Here is a 15,349-nt window from a genome sequence, read left to right on the forward strand (position 1 = left end):
GTACTGAAGTGCATGGGAATGACAAATTACAAGATGAAAGCATGGCATGTTATATGCAGAAAGGAGAGGAAAATTTTTCTTGATTACGATGGGAAACAGCTTTTTGTGTGTGTGTGTGTCTGTGTGTGTGTGTGTGTGTGTGTGTGTGTGTGTGAGAGAGAGAGAGAGAGAAAGAGAGAGAGTATAAGAATGTGAGTATACTGTCAGTCAGGGTAGATGAGAAAGCCAGAGAAGGTGCTGTATTTGTTGGTATTTCCACCGTGAACTTTGCCCCCGTCAAGCTGTACACACACTTCGTCCCCCACGTCCAGATGTAGGATGACGCTGTTAGAGGCGTAGTCATAGTTCTGATCGGCATCTTGAGCGATCGCACTGGCCCTCACCTGAGAGAAAGACACAGAAAAGATGAGGAGGGGTTGCCAGGATGGAAAGAGATATATAAACAGAAAGCAAATGCCATAGATAAGTCATAAAGTAGATAAACAGTGTCATGCTTATGTTTCAGAGTGTTTTTTAGGGTTTGACTGATGCAGGTTTTTGAAGGCTGATACGAAAATACTAAAAACCTCTAAAAGAGCATTTATACCATTATGGGACACTAAAACTCTCCACTGAAGCCCATACAAATGAAATTCTTTCATGGTTAGCAGCTGTTTTTAAGGCAGGGTGACCCAACCTACCTATTCAATGGTATGGGAAACTCTGGGACACATTATACCTTTAAATGAAGAATTAAGTTACAAAAAACATTATTGATCAATCAAACAAATACATAAAGTGTGCAAATAAAATAAAAATTCATTGCAAGTTCTACAGAATGTTTTTATGTAGCTGTGGTCAGGAAGGAACCTCCATCATATCATCAGTGGACGACACTGACTGGCCGATGTCTGATATTTCATTAAAGGTCCCATATTCTACACTTCCCAGTGTTTTATTTTATGTCTTGAGGTCCATTCAAAGCTGTTTGTGTGGTGTCATGTACCAAAAACACTCTCAATCCATTTTTACACATTCATTTTCCAGCATCTCTCTGAGCCTTGCCAAGAACAGGCTGTTTCTGTTGCTGTGCCTTCAAGGCTCATTAATATTAACGACCCCTTTGTTCTGATTGGCTAACCGTTTCAAGAGGGAATCGTGAGACACCACAGACCACAGCAGAACAGGCAGCTACAGGTAGGGAAAACTCTCCGGTAATAAACAATGACAACCGCTCAACTGCTTTGAAAAAACACTTTGTTAGCTTATTATTTATTAAAAAAATGATAATGAGCGTATCTTTGTGACGCCACAAAGTTACAGAAGTCCAAATGGCTCGTTTAGAGGCTCGGTTTTCTAATAAGGATTGTGTGGATTTAGTTGGCTACCATGCGTTTTGATACTTTCACAATGTTTAGATAGCACATCCCACTCCTTTATAATCAAAGAGGCAAGGGAAATCCCGTTTTACACAATATGGGACCGTTAAAGGCCAATATCAGCCCAATATGTTGGCAAACTGATATATCGGTCTGACCCTCTCTGTTCCCCCAACCCACGCCCTCCACTCTGTTTCTTATCTGAGTGCTTAGTCTTCTCTTGTAGCCCCAAGTCAATAATCATCTCCTGCAGTTCAGCCTTCTTCATCATGACCATCTAAATGTTAATTACAGGGCCGAGGCATGGGACACTGTAGGAATATGGATTTCTGTATGTGTTCCATATGACCAAGGCAAGTATAAAGCGAGTCAATAGGGCAATGCGTTACTGGCAGAATCCCAAAGTTGGCAAATACTAATAACAAATAATAATTATTATTATAACAAATACTTTCCACTTCAGTTTCCATTGGTCATAATTATTTCTTTCAAATCCACTATTTTATCATATAGGTTGATCTTTTTAATAGGTTTATCTTTTTTTTATCTGATCACGGTCTCCCACCCACCCCTACTCCCACTCCCTTATCTAGATGAAATCCGTGCCTTTCTATTTCCTGTTTCGCTCTGAGATCTTCTTGTAATGTCATCAGTATAGATATCTTCCTGTCCAATGGGCAGATAGATGAGGTGTTCAGTGATCTTTGACCCTGCACCTCCATTCGAGAGCACAACCTTCCTTTATTTCTATTGATTTTTCCAGGGGATTTTCACACCTGATCCACCTGTTGCAGAGAAGAGTCTGATAGGGATTGTAGATGGTATCAGGGAAGACATGTTTCACTGGAATATCAGTCTATTCATCTGTCAAACAGAGGAAACAATTCCAGCAAATACAGCCAATGTGCACTCATACACATGCTGAATGCCATATCAAACATCCATTAGTATGATAATATATGGCAATTTATTTGCTGCCGCTGAATTACTAACGCTGCTTATGCCTCGTCAACATCAATAGCTATCAACTGTTTCTAGCAAATTTTGGCCATTATTTCAGAGGTATTCAACCATACAATGTGTTACGGCCGTGGCGGTACCCCGAGAAGATTCCCTAGTGTTTCCCCTTCCCTGTGTTCCCAGTGCTCCCCTGTCTGTCTCTCTCTCTGTCTATGTTTTGTTTGTGTGTGTATTGGCGTGGGCGTGGTCTCCCTTCCTCGTTCTCCTGGCTCCCGGCTCTGCTCATCCTGCACACCTGTCCGCAATCGGCTCATCACCTCTCCCAGTCGGCTCACTTGCCTCTCATCAGCTCATCTGCCTGCAGTATATCTACCCCGGCTCTTCAACCATTCTTCGCCAGATTGTTGTTTCAACCTCAGTGGTAGTTACGCTTCAAGGCCAATATGGGCCCAATCCCAATGTCCCCCCTAAGGACTGAGCCCTGAGCCCTCACAGACTTAATTGACGTCACCTGTGTGCGCGGCTGTAGTGCCTGAGTGCGAGAAGTCATGAGGGCTCGAAATGGTATAGGAGGAATGGGACGGCACTTTGTGGTATCACGTGTTGCCTTGAAGACGTCAGACATTACTATCTCCCGTCAATTAATCAATTTGTTATTTACTCTTTGTTTGCACTTTTGTCTAAACAGCATTATTAAGCTAAAATGAAAAAAATGTTGATGAATAATGTTAAATAGGCCTAGGTATATATTTTGCAACATTGCAAAGTTTATACTGTGCTAATGGATATAGAAAATACTCTTCATTCTGCATTCTGCACTACATCATTACAATATGTAAATATGTAAAAAAATAAAAATAAAAAAGAAACAGTAGGAGGTACGTTGGAAGCAAAAGGCACTTTTAATAAAACTTAATGAGCACAAATAATCACATAAAGGCTATATTACATGCTGCTTATATTAGCAGTATCTAACATCCTTCTTAAACATTTAGGAAATCTTAACTTTCTTTTTTCTCAAATGAGCTGTTTATTCTGTTTTAATGTTGCAATGTTTTCTCTTTTAACTGTATCTTGCATGTAGTTTCATCCTTTCATTCCTGTTTCTCTCTAAGGTCTTGTTAATTGTTTTTTGTGATTATTTTTCCTTAATTATGTTTTTTATTCTTTTGTATCGGGTGTATTGGCTGATATTTTCCACATACATGAATATTAACGTCACAAACACTATGAACTGTGGGTAATTCCCTCAAGCAAAGTCTACAGAAATGCGGACTTGCTGAAAGTCTGCATAAAGGGCTCATAAAGTCCACCAGTGAGCCCTCCCGCACTTACCGATTTCACAGTGGGACAGCCCTGAACCCTCGCGGACTTGTCGGGAATGCACGTGAAAGTCTGTGAGTCTGTGAGTGCGAACATTGGGATTGGGCCCTACCAGTGACTTTGTCTCTTCGTGTTTCCTGTGACTAACCAGCCTCTCTTATCCCAGGACCATCACCCAGGACCCGCCTGCCTGCCTGCCTGCCTGCCTGCCAGCAACCTCCTAGCCTCCAAGCTACCCCTGCCTGCCACGCTTCCCCTCATCCCACGTTCACGCCAAGCCCCGCTCCTCCTTACAATAAAACCTTTTCCTTACCCACACCACCCTGTCTGTATCCTGCGTTTGGGGCCCACCTGTGTTCTTAACACAATGTTGAGTAAATGGCCTGTAACATATTGTGTAACTTACAGGGGGTGGACAAAACAATGGAAACACCACATGAAAAAGGACTTAAAATCTGAAGTAACTAAATTACAATTACAAAGGCAAATTCACAGGTGAGCCATGTTACAATGAATGGCAATTAGCTGCATTTCAGCTTAAAAAGAGGTTTCACAATCACTTTTGTATGAGTTTTCAAATCAACATGAGTTCCAAAGAAGCCAAACAGTTGGGGCCTCAATGCAGATTCATCGGTCACAAAAACTGCTAAATTATTTAATATGGCAAGAAGAACAGCCTTGACAATCATGACAATATACTCCAAACATTGACAAACTGCATTGGCAAAAAGGAACAGTGGTCGCAAGTTGAAGGTCACCAACAGGGATAGACACCACTACACTATGGCCTAAAAAACATAGCACAGAATTGAAAGAACATCTCTATGACATAGCTGCAACAAAAGCTTGACGTTAGTCCTTAATGTATATTGTATTTCATTGTACCTGTTAAATGAATACATTTATGAAAAAAAAAAAGCTTGACGTTATGTCAGGTACGTTATATCGCAGGGCTGGCATTCAGAAACGGAAAAGATGTAAAACCTGGTGTAAGGAGTACAAAACCTGGACATCTGAGCAATTCCAAAAAGTAATATGGTTTGATGAGTTGTCTTGCTCCCTGTTTTTTCTACATCCAGATGGATTTATTTTAGGAGATCCAGAGCCAAGGCTGCCTTCGGCTCTAACAAAACACGGTGGGGGAGCTGTAATGGTATGAGCAGCCATCTTCAGGGAGTCATTAGGTCCGACGATTACTCTGCATGATCATAACGGCCAACAAATATGATGCCAGGACCAGGTACACCCTCTCCTACAAACATCGTTCTCTCATGATGTTCTTATACTCGAGATGATAATGCCCCCATACACACTGCCGAACAAATTTAAGAGAGGCTTTATGAGCACCAGGATGAAGCCAAATGCCCTCCATGCTCTCCCCAATCGCCAGATCTAACCATTACTGAGCTTTTATGGGAGGATCTGGAGCGCAGAGTGCAAAGTAGATTTCTATTTCATTCCACCCTCAAAGACCTGGAGGCTTTCCTTCTTAAAGAATGGTCCAGTATCTTAATATTCGCCCAGTCCAGGATGCAGTATGAATAGAATAGAATAGAATAGAATAGAATAGAATAGAATAGAATAGATGTTAACAGCATCTCAAGGAGGACTGTAGCTGTTCTGAAGGAGGGCAGCCTTATTCCTTATCAGGTACTTGATATTCATGTATTGTTAGGTGTTTCCATTATTTTGTCCACTCTCTGTAAGTTCTGAGTTGTTTCTGCACCCAAAAAGGAAATCAGCTTATAATGAATTGCACTATCATTGGGTAAGTAACCAACTATTCAAGCAGACGATCCATTTAATGGTGGAAAATAGAGTACACAAGCACATACATATTAATGAATGCAAATATGATACCCTCACTCCATCCTTGTCTCCTGCCTTGGGTACGGGTCTGACTAAGGATATGGTCCATCATCTCCACTAGTCATCAAGCTTCCCTCCCTCCCTTGTGATCAGTTAGACATATCAAATAAAACTCAACTAACCATTTCTCCTCATCCTCCACCCAATAATGAGTTTTTGCCGGTTTCATCAATTTAACTCATTACTCGATATATTTCTCCATATGAGCGTTTTTTTTCCATGTAGAGAGGATGAACATTTTTTTTCCTCTCCTTAAGACAGAAATGAATCGATACATTCCCTTTGTTTTAATTCAACTCACATCACTCCATTAATTGTTGTCTCTCCCTCCACACCTCACACCCCTTCCATCATCCCTCTCCCATTCGCAGCCCCCTCGCTATCTCTTCATTCTAGACCCATCTATCCATCTTTTTTCGTCCTTACACTAGAATGAGATGCAGGTCACGCACACATTTTCTCTCCCCGCCATGGCAGTGTTGGCGGGAGCAGCGACTAAGCGTGTCCCTGTCCAGTCTAAATCGGATTGATTAACGGCGTGCTGCTGTGGCAGGTCTCCTGAGACCCCCCTGCCTCCCCCGGCTGTATCCCCCTCCCCTCCCAAACTCCAGATGCGTCAGGGCAAGCTACAGGGCTACAGGCTACGGTAATTGGTAGTCGAACAGCCATGGCAGCTCCCTCCCTAATAGCTCCAACTCCTCAATAACTCCATACAATCACAATAAATGGGGGCGCAGGATAGGCTACAGCGGTCAAATGGGCCCATGAAATAGTAGTAGGAGGTCAGGATAAGATCCCCCCCCCCCCCCCCCACACACACACACACACACACACACACACACACACACAGACACTCTATGAGAACAGCTCTTATTCTTCTTTGTCTCTGGTTTTTATGTATCTCGAGTTAACACCTGAAAAAACCACATAGCATGAGACATTTTGAGATTTTTTATGCTGTAGATTGTTATGCTCTGAAGGGACCAAACGGCTCCCCTGAGGAGACCTAATAGGTTTAAAGAAAAATATAACAGGAAAGAGACTCTGGTATCTTGTAAAGCGAACATCTGCCTACATGGTTGAATGACAAGAGTCCCCTGATATTATTTTCAGCTGAGTCTGAGACGTACTCCCATTTCAGTGAGGCTTGACAAGCTGCTGTAACTTGTAACTGTATGTAAGAACACGTACAGGTATTAGTTAGTTAATCTAGTGTAGTACTGTATATATGCCTGGACAATATTAGGCTACCTATCAAAATAACTGAACGCACTGAACTGCATGCAACCCATGTAAGTACTGTTACTATGTAATGAACAAGCAAGTGTCCGTGGCATCATGGGAACAGTCTACCTGGATAGCCTGCATGTTAAAGGGTCATAACAAAAGCTGCAACAGAGACAGTATTTGCCCCTCTTCACTGTGATGGCCCTTTAAACATGAACATCAGCTAATTAGACAGCAAAAAGAACATAATGTTATTTATGTCTTTCTATAGTTGACTCTTTAGGAGACGCTTCCATTTACTTAGCCACGGCTCAGACTTTGGAGATGCTGACATTTAATGTGTAATGTTTATGATTCATTCATGGTTGCATTCTCTTCCTATAAAACCCTGCGGCCAAGTTAGTCAGAGTTTGAGTATAACTATGAATTAAATATTATCTGTGTAGTCTTCTTCAATGAAACAAACACAGTAATGTATCAAAATCATAAATTGCAGTGAATAAATCTGTAGGTTGCAGTGAAATTGCAGTGAATAAATCTGTAGGTTAAAACAATGTTTTCATATTTAATATTTGATAACATCATATCAAAATGAATTTGAATATCTCTGAAGATAATATGAATTGAATATTGTAAAATCCAAGTCAAAGCATGTCACATCGCAGAGCGCTGTGATACTGAGCACAGAGCAGATGAATCTCAGTTTCAGCTATCAGTAACAATCACAGTGAAACCTTGTTTTCTTAAAGAGGGGAGGGGCGCTGGGGCTGTGGGAGTGAAAATGAGAGGGAAAGGCAAATCAGGATTATTGTCAACAGCAGTGAAGACTGATAGCGACAAGGGAGTGAATTTCTGTCTGTTGGCCCAGCGCTGTTCTGACTTGATCTGCTGCTGTTGGAGAGACGGAGCACCCGCGGGACAATGGAGAAGATTACACTGCCTCCACTTTTCATTAGGGGGCAACATTTAATAGGGGGAGAGGGAGAGAGAGAGAAAGAGAGATAGAGAGAGAGAGAGAGAGAGAGAGAGAGAGAGAGAGAGAGAGAGAGAAAGAGTAGAAGGAAAAAAATTAGTCAACACAGAAATAATAAACTTGCAGTGTTAAAAATGTGCAATAAAATCAATATTTTTAGCTGTGCGCCCTTAATTTGAGTGACATATTAAAGGGTTATATATATTTCAAATTTATTTCTGATTTGATTCATTTTTATGCTATGCTTTTATGCTAAGTCAAAATAATATCAACCCAAATTGGGTGCACATAATGTTTATGTCTGAGTGTTGTCTCAGTGAAGAAGGGCATGGGGTAAGTAGAAAGGAAGGATACATGGTGAAAAGGAGGGTGTGGTAACAGAAATTTGAAAGAGAGCACACAGGCGAGTGAGCAGCTGCATGCACTTTTAACAGTCTAAGCACAGGATTCGGGTGAAGGAAGCCAAACTTGAGAGCGGCTTTGAGTGATGGGGAGGGAGCCTGTTGGATAACAAACTGATCAAGCGTGCCTATTTCAGGGGGGCATAAATGAGATTGGGGAGGTGGGCGGTCCATGTAGTCTGTTATTTTTTTTTTTTCTGTTTTGTTTCGTTTTGCAGTGGTGCCTTGGTCCTCTGGTAATAAAACTGACAGGATTCATTCACTGTGATGTACAGACCTCTCAGAGCGGAGCGAGGCGATTGAGAGAGGGTCTCTTAAACTTACCTGAGGGACCTCTGAGGGCGGACTGGGAGCGAGCCCGACAGAGAGAAGAAGGGCAATGGAAATGGCACATTTTGTAAATGCTGCTGTGTTCTTTGTGCCTCTATCCATGTGTACCAGCCGAAGGCCTCCTGTTTCTATTATGGAGGTCGACATGAAACCCTTTGCCTGCGCTGCAGACTTGCACCCTAATTGGCATACTAAATGCTAATATTTTGCCATGACACTCAAGACCTAAGGTGTCAAGATGTTGATTAGAAAGTCTCTAATTGGCTCTAGACTGAAACCTTTGAGGGCAGGGGCGACGCTTTAATTGGATATAAAGGGGTTTCTGTGGAATGCTCTACCTACACTGCATAAGCTAAAGCAGAGCCTGAGCAGTGAAGTTAAGTGATATTGCACAATGTCAATGACTAGTTATTTACTGCCCCATACTGAATTGACACACTGAATGTAGATCATTCTCATGATGTATTTTACAATCGGCACATACACCTGTATACACACACACCCTTACACAGACACGCTACACAATAGTCAAAACTGACAAATTGCCTTAAGCCTCCTCATCATATAAAAAACTGTATTACAGGTCAAAAGTTAATACCCCACTAAATTTGATATACCACCTAACCTTGTAAATTTTGATAATGCAAGGCACATTTTAACCTTTTACATGTTAGTTCTGTAGAAACCTGCCATCATCAAACACTATGACACTCTACTAGTCATGAAACAGAAAACCCTGCTTCCTTGATGAGGAGAAATAATGATATAATGGGGATGAAAGAGGAACAACAACAAAGGCATGACAAAACACAGTAATACAAAGCCCCGAGTCTTATTAGTCTACAGAATATAATGGCCTCAGCCATTATAACAGAAATGTATGGTCGAATAATGGCTGTGTGTATGGACATGCACACAACTGTGTGTGTTCTTAAGAAAAAGACAAGAAAAACAAAGACAAAGGACAGACTGCAGAGAACATGAGATGATTCATTCTGCTTGGTATAAAGAATTTTGGTATAAAAAAAGTCTGGTAGAATTTTACACTTTGTCATAAAATATTCCCAATTATGATCTTGGGCCATTATGTTAGACAGTGAATCAATGTAGCACACAGAAATTAGGCTGAATTTTTCTACCAACACACTACTGTTGGGAGAAACATTGCTGCTCCAAAACCTAAATAGAATAAATGAAAAATCATGTAATGACATGTCACATGAGACCCAAACTGGCACCTTGTCTGAAATACTGTAATTAGCAGCTTCTGCCTCTGACAGTAGCTACACCACACCTACTAACTGAAAGCAAGCAGCGTTGTGTTTTAAATTTTTTAATTGAGTCCAAGCTTGTCATCACCACAACTTTTCAGCATATTCAATTATCTAATTAGCTTACTGGCTGTATCATAGATCTTAGATTTTTATGTACAAGCATAAACTTGGTGTTTCAGTAAAAAGGTACAGAATAAATAAACAGCGTTCTGCTGGACTTTTATGGCATTCAGCAAGAAAATTAATAGCTTTTACAACAGTGTCTTTGCTACTTGCTCCTGAGAAGCCAGCACTCGTTCACTCTCCAGTTTAATCCTAATTTATCTTTATTTCTAACCAGTCTACATCTTAAATAAACCTTAAATTTCAACCAATACACCTTTAATGCCCCATTAATTCTAACCTATACACCCTTAATTTTAATCCATACATCTTTAATGAACTCTAACCTGTATGTGCTTAATTCTAAACTTTATACCTTTAATACATCTTTCATTCTAACCTTCACACCTTCTATCCTTAAGGCTGAGCCACAGCAGAGCCACAGTCAGAGCTACATGTCAGAGCATTTTGCTATGGGCTTAATAAGGCATCAGTTTGTCCACCAGTCTCATCCTCCAATAGGTCAAATCCCACCTCATGCCACTGCCATATAATGAGGTTACTGAGTGTCAATAGCAGAGCATCGTTTTCCGGGTGAGGTGTTGAGATGCAATCACACCGGAGTCATCAAAACTAGTGCGAGAGCATCCCTGACCAACTGACCAGCCCAGATTCCCCATATTGGGCCAACTATAAATATTCATACTCCCTCTCCCTGCTCATCATTGTAAAGGGCAAAGTACATACTGGTTGTGAATTATATATCTATTGAAAAGGTCATCTACCTCAACACAAATCTTTTGATGAGTTATGGGACATAAAGAGTGAGGGAGCTTCCTCTCATTGAGTGATGCAACACACTGAACACTGAAACCAATGGTTAAGGAGATCAGCTGCCAATATGAGAACCTCAGATGTGGGAAGTTTGATTTTTTTTTTAATCTCAAACATTCCTCTCCTTACATTGCTTTATCACCTGTCCTTAATTCCTCTCCTCATCTGTCCTCTTTGTCCATGTTGCTTCCCTATCGCTGTCTCTCTCCTCCTCTGTCCGTTCTTCTCTGAATATCCATCCATCTCTCTCTCTCTCGTTCCTCGATCTCTCTGTCAGCCTGTCTGTGGCCTGCCTCCCTGTACAGTAATCTCTCCCCAGGATGTGTCTTATTCTCAGCTCCCTTTGACAAGACATTGATCAACACTATCTCAGTATCTGTCTGACAATGCTTGTATACACAAACACACACACACACACACACACACACACACTATATATACACAACAGACTGTTATGCACCTCTTCACTCATTCTCAAATTTTCACAAAAATATCTACAAAAATAGTTAACATCATTTAATTTTCTTTCAAAATAAACAAAAGAAGGGTCATAATGGACAAAATCAACACTATCTGAACAAATTGCCCACCCAGAAAATAACAATAATAATACATGAGTAATAAATGTCCTAAATATCCTGTTAAATACAACTGGACTTTTCTAGTTTCATCACCGAAAATATTTTTTTTCAATAAAGTTTTTCAATGTTTCCCCAAGGTTGTGTTTTTCTCATTGACCCAACCGGTTCACTCTGCTCCAACAGCACTTTCCTATTCACAGCAAAGAGCCACCGGTGAGTGGAATGAAACTATGAGGGCAAGATCAGCATTGAATTGGGTTAAATAATTTAGTTGATGGAAAAGATAATTAATGGGGAAGAAGTCAATAGCCAAGATAGAAGTGTGGATGGTAAAAGTGTGTGTGCGTATGTGTGTGTGCGCACGCGCGTGTGTGTGTGTGTGTGTAAAGGAGGGGCACAGGTGGAGGGGAGAAGATCTCATCTAAAGGCTATGAAAGATTTAACAGCAGGAGAAGACAGGAATGACAATGTCTGTGAAGGCACGCAACAAACCAAGTCCCCCAATTATATCTGGCATTTTCCTGTCTGTCCTCTTTACTGTGCACTTAATACACATCCTGTCAAATCAATAAAATGGGGAAAAACTATTTTTATAGACTCAAACGGTCACATAATAGAGCCATGTTACCATGTGTGTATTAGGGGAGAATGTCAGGAATCATAGCAGAGAAAGAAATAAAAAAAAAAAAGCAAAATCTGATAAAATGCACTGCACCTGACATTATATTAATGTAACCATATTTGTTTAAATAAATACAGCCTACATAGGAAAAGACAGGTCATTACCGCATAATTGCTATGCAAAAAGGTTACGCCATCATTACTTTAAATGTTCATTTAATAAGGTACAATTTGAAACGTGGCATTTTAAACTGTTCATCTGTCTCCTTTAACCTTTGTCTCTTAATACTATTGGTCTCTGGGCCGACTTATTTAAAGTTATTGGAGATGGAGATTCTCTAATGCATGGTTCAACTTGGCATAGCAGTCTGTCATGAATAAACAATAGCCCAGCAGGGTCATGGTCGGCTCACTAGCATATTGCTGTCAGTCCATGTAGCGTGTAAATTATGTGTAGAGGAACCTCTATTGTACCATCAAACCCTCCGCCCGATTTGACTTGGCTCGTAACAATGCAAAGCAAGTTTTTCTTCTTCTCTGGTAATCCCCGGGATGTCACTCTTCTGTTCTGCAGCACACATGTCAGACTCACAGCTCCTCAACAGAGTGAGGGTTTAGTTCTTCAAGCTTGTCATGGATCTCCAGATGGAAGCTTTCAAGGCTCTTTCAGACATTTTTTTTTTACTTGTTTATTTATTAGTGTTAAAGTCAGAGTTCCTCAGAGGACAGTAGCCAGCTGTTGCATTTTGGCTTTGTTCCACTGAGACATGGAGGATCGTTATCCTCTTGATCGCTTAGCTGTCACTCTCTCACTCTCTCTCTCTCTCTCTCTCTCTCTCCTCCACCTTCTCTTGGTTTTGCGAGTTGTACAAGTAATTACAACATTTGTCCTCCATGTAGAGAAATATGTAGCTCTTAGCCACACTTCTGTTTCTTCATTCTGCCTTCATTTCCTCTTAGTCCTCAAATAGCAAATCACCTATCGCCTTTGGGAAACTTTTTGAAAGCTTCCTGATGGTATCCAGAGAAACTGTTTGTTGCATTATTAAACAGGGGTTGATAGTTCTTACCCAAATCAGGATTGAGAAACTGAATGAGTTATTCTAGTCTAATTCTCATCTCAGTGAATAGCAATTTGTTTCTTTCTCTCATCTTTTTTTTTTTTTTTAAGATTATTTTTATGGCGTTTCTGCTCCACTGGCATAGCACATTTGTGAGAGACAGAAAAAGGGGAAGACAGAGAGAGAGAGATGACATGCAACAAACGTCCCAGGCCAGATTCAAACCAGGACATCGCGGCCACAAGGCCCTCGACCACTGAGCCACCAGGAAACCCGTTTCTCTCATCCTTTTATGAACCACATGCTTTCAACTTTTCTTTGTCTTCCATATTTTCCCAGCATGCTAACATGTTGATTGGTAGTGAAAATAGGCACCATAGAATAGTATTGGGTCAAAACCTTATTATCCAAGATACATAATATTCCAAAATGCTTTTTTGGTTGGTTAACAGTTGCAGACCGAGAGTTTGTGGCAAGATCAGATCTTCCTTGTGTACAGAGTTAGGAGACTCTTCACTCACACACACACACACACTCACACACACACACACACACACACCCACCATTGTCTCACCTGTCCGTTCTTCTTCAGGTCGGCCCACATGCTGGTCCCATCGCCGCCCCTCATCAGGACATGGTAGGTGAAGTAGTAGATGCCGGGCAGGGGGCAGGTGAACTTGCCGGTGCTCGGCTCATAGTAGTTCCCTACATTGGTCACCACATCGTCAAACTTCAGTACCTCGCTCCCTTCATGCTGTTTCCGGAGGCCGGCGTAGAAGGCGATCTTGGGACTGTAGAAGGAAGGGACGTAGCCGCCAGGTCCAGGCCCCGGAGGGCCGGGCGGGCCTGGTTTGCCGGGCTCTCCGGCAGGCCCTCTGGGACCGGGGGGACCGGGGAGTCCGGTGCTCCCGCGGAACCCGGGTTTGCCCCTCCGCCCTGGGACGTCTGGGGGCTGAGGGGAGACAGCAGTCAGCTCTCCCTGTGGGGGGGTGAAAGTGTCACACACCATCTTGCAGCTGCCAAGCATCTCATAATGGGTGCCCCCTCCTCCAGACCCGGCCCCTTTCGTGGTGTGGACCAATAAGGGAATGGCCACCAGCAGGACCAGAACCATGGCCACGCCGACTCCAGCCCCGATGACACGTTTCTTGCGGCTGAGCCGGGAGGCGGCCAGCGTGAGGAAGTCCTCCTCCCCCTTCGCTGGAATGGTTGTGCCGGCCAGACTGAACTCTGGATAGAAAGTAACTAGGGGATTGAGATGATGGAGGAGGGAAACAGGTGATTGTGTGGGGTAGAGGAGAAAAGAGGGGGCTATTCTAGGAGTGGGACAGGCAAGTCTCAGGCAGGAGTCGGGGAAAATCAGAAGACAGGGGGAGAATGACAAATAGGTTTTTCCATTCCTTGGTGTTCAATACATTTGGTTTGTATCCTTTGATTTCTCAATTTCCTTTTGCTAAAAATATTACTTCGCTTTGCGAGCCAAAAATAACATAATTATTTCAATTTTTTGTCAAAAATGAACATCATAGTTGAGATGTGGGATCTTGAGCTATTGCTTTTTTTCCCAGTACTATGGTAGCAGAATCTCCACTGAATTTCTCTCAGTTGCTCAGGCAGAGAGCTGTCAGGTGGGGTCTACAGTATTCCCACTGGAGTTCATCTCACCCACCACATACAGGGAAGGGCGCTCACTTGTCTGTCCAAGAATGAGTAGAGAAGAACAAGGAAACTGCTAAGTCTCTCCTCTTTTCTTCCTTCCTCCTCGCTTGTGTTTTTTTTTTTTTTGCAGGGCTCACGCTTCACTATTTATTGTTAAGGCAGCCTGAATTAGATTTATGTCTGCAGTCGACTCCTCAGTTCAAATTACAGATTTGTTACAGATCGTTAAAAATGTAAATTCTGGTCAGAAAGGTCAGGGAAAATTGCACTGCATGTGAGAACTCTTCTGTATTAAAGGTAGTTTTGATGAAGCAGAGAACATCTCAGAGACCACAGCAAACCTCTGTACATAGGGTAATCTAAAGGAAAAAAGGAGACATACGCGCGCACACACACGCACACACACATACACACAAACATACACACACACACACACACACAAAGATATCACACAATTAGCATCCATGGATTAACAAAATCAAGCCCTTTATTTATTATGAAAAAATAAATACCCATATTAACTTTCATCATAAATTGTAACATAAAATGAATGACAAATGATGACTGCATTTTTTACATTTATAAACAATTACATTTATATTTATTTTAGCAATTTAAAGTGCTATGAAAAATTGTGAAGATACAAAGGGATTATGCATAACACCTGGAGTCTCTATGTCATTGCTTATAAAAGAAAAGATATGGGCAACTTCAGTAACATTCATACATACAGCCAAATGAATTGGTTTCATATACACTGAAATTATAAGATATAG

At 41.6% G+C, this 15,349-nt stretch overlaps 1 protein-coding gene across 1 annotated transcript; it reads right to left on the minus strand.

Moving 5' to 3' along the window:
- Window positions 1-203: 203 nt before the first annotated feature.
- On the minus strand, window positions 204-14,049 carry c1ql4b (complement component 1, q subcomponent-like 4b). The gene is made up of 2 exons (XM_071540871.1): window positions 13,489-14,049; window positions 204-383 (listed from the first exon to the last, which is right to left on the minus strand). The coding sequence occupies exons 1-2, from the start codon at window positions 14,026-14,028 to the stop codon at window positions 204-206; spliced, it is 720 nt and encodes a 239-aa protein (XP_071396972.1). The 5' UTR covers window positions 14,029-14,049.
- Between the last annotated feature and the right edge of the window lie 1,300 nt (window positions 14,050-15,349).

The sequence above is a fragment of the Centroberyx affinis genome, unplaced genomic scaffold (assembly GCF_046629955.1).
Source record: "Centroberyx affinis isolate AG114_WGS23_722 - 3 ecotype Tasmania unplaced genomic scaffold, CSIRO-AGI_Caff_v1 ptg003738l_1, whole genome shotgun sequence".
In the NCBI taxonomy this organism is placed as follows: domain Eukaryota; kingdom Metazoa; phylum Chordata; class Actinopteri; order Beryciformes; family Berycidae; genus Centroberyx; species Centroberyx affinis.

Excerpts from the sequence above, each read along its gene's own strand:
- c1ql4b (XM_071540871.1), bottom strand. The coding sequence starts at position 14,028 with ATGGTTCTGGTCCTGCTGGTGGCCATTCCCTTATTGGTCCACACCACG. Across the intron at positions 384-13,488 it reads ACCTGAAGAAGAACGGACAG|GTGAGGGCCAGTGCGATCGC; the intron begins GTGAGACAATGG and ends TCTTTCTCTCAG.